We start from the raw sequence: 9287 nt of genomic DNA, 5'->3' as shown, positions 1-9287 counted from the left end.
AGGAGAATGTTCAGGATAACAGCCTGTTTCACCAGTCTGTCCCCCCCCTTGAGACATCTCAAGCATGATTGACTCATGCAGTAGAAGAACGAAGTTTGAAAAAGAGTTAGCAATCAGATGTGAGAACTGAGTGAACTCTTCCTTCCGACCAACATGGCTACCCACCCACCTGAATCTACATGGAGTAGAATTCATGGAGCAGAGTCCTGTGATATCAGAGTGGGCTGCACCACTTCAGGCTGGAGGTCAGGGTGCAATTTTTACACGGTTCCTCAGATTAAAAGAGAGAGAGAGACTCTTCCCTGATACAAGAAATCTAGCAGAACAGGGAGAAAGAGGCCTTGCTAGAATTGATCTGCTCTGCTAGTTTTCTGCTTACGGGGATTGACAAAAAACATCCCAAAATAATGTCACGCATGCTGATTGACATAGTGCATTCTATTCTCAACCTTAGTATTCTACCACCTCGTTTTGCTATAACAGTACAACATCCATCCAAGGGAAGATTACCTAGGAGCAACATAAGAAGAGTCCTGCTGGATCAGACAGATCCAGCCAGATGCCCGAAACGCCCAAAGCCTGGCACTGTTGATGACCCCCCTTCCCCCTTGTAACTGATATTCAGAAGAATACTTAATAGATAATGATGAACGCTGTTACCTTCCCACCAAAGTGGTACCTATTTATCTACTTGCAATGTCTTGCTTTCGAACTGCTAGGTTGGCAGGAGCTGGAACCAGAGACGGGAGCTCACTCCGTCATGCGGCAACCTGGGTCTTGAACTGCTGAACTACTGACCTTCCACAGCCTGCAGTTCATCGTCTTAACCACTTGAGCCACTGCAGCGCCTATGTGATGAATAATGTGTCTTGAATATGTCTTGAATAATCTAGAGTGTAGTGGTTTAAGTGTTAGTGTAGGATCTCGGAGACCCAGGTTCAAATCCTCACTCTGCCATGGAAGTTCAGGCATCTCACTCAACCCTACCCCACAGGGCTGTTGTGAGGATAAAATGCTGGAGGAGAGAATGTACTAAGCCACCTGAGATTCCCATAAGGAAGAAAAGTGGGGTGTGGATGAAGTAAGCAAACTTTGCCCTAGAGTCCCTCTTTGGGAAGAGGGAGAAAAAGTTCTTCTCCTCTTCACTTAAATAATTTTATTAAGGGCATGATAGGGAGGGGAAAAAACCTTTTGAAGCTGGAAGGCAAGAGTCTCAAAAACAGCTTAAAAGTAACAGGAAGCGCAACAGGAAAGCTGTCATTGCAGGAGAGTGGTGAGGAAATCGCCAGTTCTAGTTTTGTCTGTACCACAAGCAGGGCAGGTGACCTTATGCAACCTCTCAGCCTCCCTAGATAAGCGAATCAGCCTATGCCCCCCCCACTACAAAATAATAACAATGGCCAACCTTACAGGGTTACTGTAAGCATCACAACAAGATAATGTATGCAGAACACCTTCAGCAGCCTCTACATTGCACTATAAATTAAAAGGAAAGCTCTTCGCAGAAGAACTTCCCTGCTCTGCCAGTTTTCTGCTTGCAGAGGGGACATGTAGGTCTCAGTGGAAGCTTTCAGTGCGATTTTGTAGCGCAATGTATAGGCTCCTTAAGGGGCTTCCACCTATTAGGAAGTCTTAGATCAACCCTGCAAGGTAGTCACTTCCCAAGATCGCGGTGGGGAAATCAACTGGGAAGAATTCTACAGGAGTGAATTTGCAAGACTGGAGAGAGGAGGCGGCGCAAAGTGGGTTGGGAATGCGCTCTACGGGAGGAGGGTGTACAGGGAGCCCAGCTCGACGGCGCGACCTCCCTCTCCAGCCCCGTCTGTTCCTCAGAAGGGCGGGGATCCGAGAGGGCGATGCCCGGGGCGTGTGCCGCCTCCCTCCTGGCTCGGGCTCCCTGCGCCTTTAAGGGCTCCTCCTCTCCGCGATGCCCACCGAAGGGGAGGGCAGCCGCCCCTGCGAAGCGTCTCCAGTCTTTCCAGGAGCATGGGCCGGGCTGACGAGCCAGAAGTGGCTGGGCGTCCGCCGCACATGGAGCCCGCGCTGGCAGCGCCTGCCTTACGGGGAGGAGCCGCCGGCCCTTCGGCCTGAAGCCGTCGAGGGGGCGACTGCGAGAGAGAGAGAGAGGCGCGTCGAAGTCGGTGGCCTCCCCTCCCGCCCGGGCTGCGATGGCTCCTCCGTGGCCGCCCAACGGGACGTTGTGGGGATCTCATCCAGCGGCGTCGGGCAACGGGAGCCTGAGCGCGCAGTGGGCGCTGGGGGCGGCTTTCAGCCTGGCCGTGCTGGCGACGGTGGGGGGCAACCTGCTGGTGATCGTGGCCATCGCCAAGACGCCGCGCCTGCAGACCATGACCAACGTCTTCATCACCTCGCTGGCTTGCGCCGACCTCATCATGGGCATGCTGGTGGTGCCCCCAGGGGCCACGCTGGTCATGAGCGGCCACTGGCCCTACGGCACCGTCGTGTGCGAGTTGTGGACCTCCCTGGACGTGCTGTGCGTCACGGCCAGCATCGAGACCTTGTGCGCCATTGCCGTGGACCGCTACTTGGCCATCACGGCGCCTCTCCAATACGAGGCCTTGGTCACCAAGGGCCGGGCCCGAAGCGTGGTCTGCCTGGTGTGGGCCATCTCCACTTTCATCTCCTTCCTGCCCATCATGAACCACTGGTGGCGCGACGGGGCGGACGAGGAGGCCTTGCGCTGTTACGAGGACCCCCACTGCTGTGACTTCGTCACCAACATGCCCTACGCCATTCTCTCCTCCATCATCTCCTTCTACGTGCCCCTCTTGGTCATGATCTTTGTCTACGCGCGGGTTTTCGCAGTGGCCACCCGGCAGCTTGAGCTCATCGAGAAGGACAAGGGCAGGTTTGTCCAAGACGCCACCAAAGGCTCTCGACGGAGAAGACCCTCCCGGCTGCTGCTGGCTATCAAGGAGCACAAAGCCCTCAAGACCTTGGGCATCATTATGGGCATCTTCACCCTCTGCTGGCTGCCCTTCTTCGTGGCCAACATCATCAAGGTATTTGCCAGGCCCCTCGTCCCGGACCAGCTCTTCCTCTTCTTCAACTGGCTTGGGTATGTCAACTCGGCCTTCAACCCGATCATCTACTGCCGCAGCCCTGACTTCAGGTGCGCCTTCAAGAAACTCCTGTGTTGCCTTCGCAGCGCTGATCACCGCCTCCATGCCATCTCCAAGGACCTGAGCAGGTGCCCCTGCGCCTTCAGCCCCCGGGTGCTGTTGGAGAAGGAGAGCAAGCCCCCAGCCGGGGCTGGAGAGGAGGAAGAGGAGGACGGGGGCTCCAGCAGCAACAGCAGCCGCTCCAGCAGTAGAACTGCAGAAACCAGCCTTTTGTACCCTCTGGGCAATGGGCACCTCTGCTCACAGCGGCCTCTTGGGGAAGCCCAACTGCAAGGCACCCAGACCACATTGTGCCCACAGCTGGAAGAGTAGGTGCTTTGGCAGAGAGGGGCTGTTACAGGGAGAATTGGCTAATGGGGTAGATGAGTATTTGGAGAGGCTTCAGATACTGGGTTTGATCAAGCCCGCTTTTCTGCTGATGAAAAAGGAAGGAGGCATTCTATTTATTTATTTATTTATTTGCTTGCTTGCTTCCTTGCTTGCTTCCTTCATTTATATCTCACCTTTCTCCCCAGTGGGGAGCCAAAGCACCTTACATCATTCTCCTCTCCGCCAGTATATCCTCACGGTCACCTAGCAAGCTTCTAGGGCAGGGTGGGGATTTGAACCTGGGTCTTCCAGATCCTAGTCCATCTCTCTAACCACTACATGGCACTGTCATCCTCACTGTCCACCCAAAAGAATCATGAGACCTCCATGTACCAGAGCTTTGTGGGATGGAGGCTGGAATATGGAGGGGACTTGGGTGGGATTGAGTGGAAAAGCTGGCTGGATCTATCCCACTGTTTTCTGTGACTGTCATCCATCAGTACCTGGTATAAAAGGAGACTGGAAGGGGAGTTCCATCCTGGGGCCGTGATGGCTTTAACAGCCTTACCAGTTCCCAAAGTCTATTCCTGTTCTGTGCCAGTTGACAGAATCATGCTTTCTCTCCCAGCCAGTTATTTTTCCCCTCTCCTTTTTTTCTTGATCTGCAGTTTACATACATAGGATTTGGGCTTTGTATTTTTGTTTCTCTACAACTTCAACAAGATGCCCCATTTTCAGGAATGCTCAGCATGTTGACTTCTGAAAATAGTTTCCAAAAGTTTAGGTCTTCCAGTCCTAAATCCTTCTCATTACTGATGGAGATGCTGCCACTGGATCAGCCTGTCTTGTGGCAAGGGAGTGGCAAGTGAATCCCAAATGTGCTACTTGCAGTGCCTGTGATTTAAGCAACTATCTGGGAGAGCAGCTGTACAGTAGAAGAAGCTGTACAGAAAAGAGATCTGGTCCCTACATAGAGAGTTTTCAGTCTACATAAGACAGCCAAGATTGGGGTAAGGAGGCGCAGGGGACGTAAGTAATGATACAAGAGGAAAAGAGTAAAGCCGAAGCAAGTTAGGTAAGGCCCAGTTGATTTAAATGGGGCAATTTCTTCCTGCTGTGATCTTGATTATTGATTCTTCCAACTGTTTAGCTACTTTTTGGGCTCCCAGTTCCTGTATTGCTTTGGGAAGATCAAAAGAATCTACAAATCAGAATACAAAACAAAAACCCTAGTGGGGCAAAAATGGAAGAGGCAAAAGGCAGAACTGAGGGAACAGTGATTCAGGATACACAGACAAGTGTCAGCAAACTCCAATATCATTTTTTTAAAATAAATACATCGCTTAGGGGAGGCAAGGGCATTCAGAGTAGAAAAGTGGTGCTGGGTGAGTCTGTTCCTTAACCTTTCCCCATGTGCCCCTTCCCTGCTTCAAATTTCCCTCTCCCCAGAGCTATGGGTTTCCAAATGTACATTTGCAAGGATGGAGGGAGAACTGGAATCTCGTTCTTCAAGCAGCTTCTGAAGAAACTCAGTATTCTGCCTTTTTGAGTAAAAGATTGACATAGGGAGAGGAGGGAGGGTTCTGCCCCTTTCTGTATTACGTAAACTGCTTGCAACCCACAGAATTTGGCACATTGGACTGCGCTCAGCTTTGAGTGTTAGAGGGCATGAACTCAGAAGAAGAAGAGAAGAGAAGAGATTGGATTTATACCCCGCCCTTCACTACCCAAAGGTGTCTCAGAGCGGCTTACAAACTCCTTTCCCTTCCCCTCCCCACAACAGACACCCTGTGAGGTGGGTTTGGGCTGAGAGAACTCTTGACAGAAACTGCTCTTTTTCAAGGACAGCTCTTATCAAAACTATGGCTTGCCCAAGGTCATCCAGCAGCTGCAAGTGGAGGAGTGGGGAATCAAACCCAGTTCTTCCAGATTAGAGTCCGCACACTTAACCACTACACCAAACACTCAGTGCTGGTGATGGTGTTGCTTACTGTTTTAGATGTTGCTCTCAAATAATTTATCCTTTCTGGGAGATAAAGCTCCAGACACTTGTGTCTTAAGGTGTCCGAAATTGAGAAGAGGCAGTTGTTTATTCCTTTCTGCAGTTGAGGAAGGGAATCTACAGCAGCTGTCAATCTCTGTTCTTAATCTTTCCATGTCAGAATAATGTGTGAGATGAGCTTGTACACAAATGCAGCATCCCTGGCTCCTTCCAGTGGCAGCAAATTTACCTGAAACTGCTTCTTCGAGGGAGCAAATGCACCTCTGCTTAAGCCAGTGGCAAATTGCAAGGACTGCTTTGGCCCATTCCTGCCCGAGAGTCTAATGAGGTGTTGCAAGGATGGAGGGAGAACTGGAATATCGTTCTTCAAGCAGCTTCTGAAGAAACTCAGTATTCTGCCTTTTTGAGTAAAAGATTGACATCTTTTTGAGTAAAAGATTGACATAGGGAGAGGAGGGAGGGTTCTGCCCCTTTCTGTATTATGTAAACTGCTTGCAACCCACAGAATTTGGCACATTGGACTGCGGATTGACTGGGGAACAGGAATCAAACAGACATGGTAGTCTGTGCTGATTTCATTTTTACAGACCAGTTTACGCCCAAACCTATAGAAGTTTCATGTGCAAAAAAATACCTGTGTGATAATTTAAAATACTTTTCTAAGAATACAGATTGTAGCTATTAGGGCTGCAATTTTCAGGGGGAACTTGTGTGTGTTCTTGTGTGAATGTAGTGCCTGTTATTCCCCACATCCCCAAGTTTAAAAAATAGTGTAAAAGGAAATTTTTTGGGCAGGAAAATGATACAAACAAGATAAGTTAAAAACTCTTTTTCCCTTCCCTTATTTTCCCCCAGACATTGCAGACAAAGGGGAAAAAGTCTTTTGAAATGATCAGGGATTGACACATTGTATGTAATTCTACTATTTGTGAGACATTAAAACTTGAGAAGGTTGATATTTCTGTTTCTGAGAGACAAACTTCTTGTCTCTACTAACGTCCTCCATGCTAACTTTCTTTTTTAAAATGTTTCTTTACTTTACAATCAGTTCAGAAACTACCCCATGGACAGCCCCCTCCCTTTGAAGACAGGTGCTGGAACAAAACTCTACTGTGGAGTATTTGCTGCCTCTCCATAAAATACATATTTGCTCCTTGTCACTTTCTATGTCAGCTTCAAGCTTCTGGCTCCTCCTTGGATAATCTCTATCCCTCTGCATCCTCTGTACTGATCATTTTTCATCTTTCCTTATCCCATCCTTGATTTCTCCATCCATGAGGGGGGAGGAGCTGCAAAATACATGCAACAAGCACCAACAGCCTTTGATGTTTTCGTGATTTACAAAATACGGACATGGAAGCTGTAGTTTGGAGCAGAAGACCCATGGCAGGGAGGCTTGGGAGGGGGGTTCTTAAATCCTTTCTCCTTTAACTCTTCCCCCTCATTAAAATCATGCTCCCCAAAGCTGCTTTTGTCCTGATGGGGAAAAGAGACCGATAGCTGGGTCTTTTCCCTCGTAGATTAAAAACCAAAGAAGAAGGGGAGGGGAATTATTTTAGGAGGAAAACTTAACTGGAGTGGGACTTATGAGATTACTGATATTTCATTTTGTCTTACCCTTCAAGGAGCCCAAGGTAGCATCCCTGGTTTTCCATTCCATTCTCTGCACGTCTCTTTTCAGTACCTGTTATGTTTTCTCCAGTGGGGCAAGCAAAGGTTCTCCGGGATCATTTCAGATCAAGCAGATGATCCTTAGGAAAAGCTTATTCCCTGTTCATGCCATAGTTCTAATAACAATCATGTCTCCCCGGCCTGATTTTTAAAGGAAAAAATGCTGCTGGAGTATTCATGGAACACCCCGTGTCTTCTTGAATAGCTGAGCCCACTCCTGAATCTCCTTAGCATCCCCTCCGCACCATCACCCCATCCCCATCCCCATTATCTTTCAGTCCCTTTTTTCTTCTCCCCCAGCTTTGTCTTCTAGTTTGTAAATATCTCTGTTTTGTATAGTACCTGTCACAGTGTTGGTTCTGAATTGTAGAACAGCAGCAATTTCTTTCCAGAAGTTTGTCATATGAAGACTTCTTTTTGTTTCTTTGAAACAGAAGCCCCCCCCCCCAATTTCCCTTCTGATATTAGGATTTTTTTTTAGCCATGCTGTAGTATGAACACAGTTGTCTTGTTGTTGTAATACGGGATGTGACCTTCAGCTGGTATGCAGGGCCCCAAGCATCGTTTCTGCAGCCCTGCTATAAATTTGTACCATGCATGGGCCCTGCCATGTACAGTCTCAGGAATCATGAAATCTGAATTTCTATTTCATATCAGCAGTGGTATACATTTGAAATGGCATGGTAATGGGCTTGCAAGTCTCGACTGGACCCTGGTAGATCTCCAGGTTCTGGCAAGGTAGAACTATTTCTTTCTCCCTTGCTTGGATCTTGCTGGTGGATCATTCTTCAAAAGATGATCAGGAGAAATGTGGGAGCTCATACCCATCCATAAGCATTACCGAGAACGTCTGGGGCAGTTTACCAAGCCAAGTTTATTTTATAAAATAGAGGTGCACCACTGATTCTCACCCCCAACCTCCTTTCTGGACAGAATTTAGCTGGGTGATCATTTGGCCCCTATGCCATGCTGTCTACTACAGGTTTTACTCCAGTGGCACTGTAAAAAAAGAAGGTGTGTGTTGGTTTTATACCCTACTCTTCACTACTCAAAGGAGTCTCAGAGCTGCTTACAATCACCTTCCCATCCTCTCCCCACAACAGACGCCCTGTGAGGTAGGTGGGGCCGAGGGAACTCTGAGAGAGCTGCTCTTGAGAGGAACAGCTCTGAGAGAGCTGTGACTGACCCAAAGTCACCCAGCTGGCTGCATGTGGAGAAGTGGGGAATCAAACCTGGTTCTCCGGATCAGAGTCCACCACTCTTTACCACTACACCACAGCTGGCTATATATATATATTTCTGACTCATGAAAGCTTGTGCTAGAGGCAATGTTGTTAATGTTTAAGATATCACTGAGATTCTGTTTAATTTTGCCACCCCAAACAAATCCAGCCATCCTTCTGGAATTTCCATTCTTCTCTTCATCCAAGAAGCTCATGGTAGTGTAGAGGGGTCTCACAAAAACCCAGGCAGTTTCCACTCACAACAGCCCTGTGTCAGTGGTCAGAACAAGGTGATGCAGCCTTTGGTTGAGGAACCTTCCCTCTCTTCCACAAAACACCCAATGGTTCTTCTGGTTTCTGCCAGTTTTGTTATGCCTGCTAGCGGTAGTGGAATATACAGGAGGCTTTGTTATAGGAGAAAAGGGAGGAATCCATCTGATTCCCACAAGGCTGCTAAGTTACTTCTGTTCTGGAGGGCTGATTTACATTTTACGCAGATGTGTTTATTAACATGTTGCCCAGTCAACACACTGACATCATAAACGTGAAGGACAAGGCAGATCTAGACACTGCAAGACCCATTAACAGTACTTCAGTGTGTGTGTGTGTGTGTGTAATTCTAAATAGCTGCAGTGATGGGATTGGGTGTTTAACTGTTCCCTGACCTCATGGTTCCCCATGAGCTGTTGCTTCCCTCATTGAGAGAAACATACGGCATTTCCCCCACTGGAACAAATAGATGCTGTGGGGTCATTTGAGGTTGAGAAAACTGGAGATGACTTAAACCCCACTTCTTGATCATTATGAATGACCCCCAGCACCCCACAACTGGGTTTCACACATGCTTTCCCTGCTGAGTCACACCCTACCCTAAGGACCTTCTCCAGCAAAAAGATGTCCTTCATCACTGCTCTTCAGTGAAATATATCTGTGTGTGTA

The 9287-nt window shown here is 48.4% G+C and overlaps 1 protein-coding gene across 1 annotated transcript; it reads left to right on the top strand.

The window, feature by feature from the left end:
• The first annotated feature begins 2168 nt into the window (after positions 1-2168).
• On the top strand, positions 2169-3455 carry ADRB3 (adrenoceptor beta 3). The gene has a single exon (XM_015408562.1). It carries the CDS (start codon positions 2169-2171, stop codon positions 3453-3455), a length of 1287 nt encoding a protein of 428 aa, XP_015264048.1.
• The last annotated feature ends 5832 nt before the right edge of the window (positions 3456-9287 follow it).

This window comes from Gekko japonicus, unplaced genomic scaffold (genome assembly GCF_001447785.1).
Source record: "Gekko japonicus isolate JY-2015 unplaced genomic scaffold, Gekko_japonicus_V1.1 scaffold1377, whole genome shotgun sequence".
Taxonomy (NCBI): Eukaryota; Metazoa; Chordata; class Lepidosauria; order Squamata; family Gekkonidae; genus Gekko; species Gekko japonicus.
Note: the sequence above shows the minus strand (reverse complement) of the source record. Positions and strands in the feature narration are given on the sequence as shown.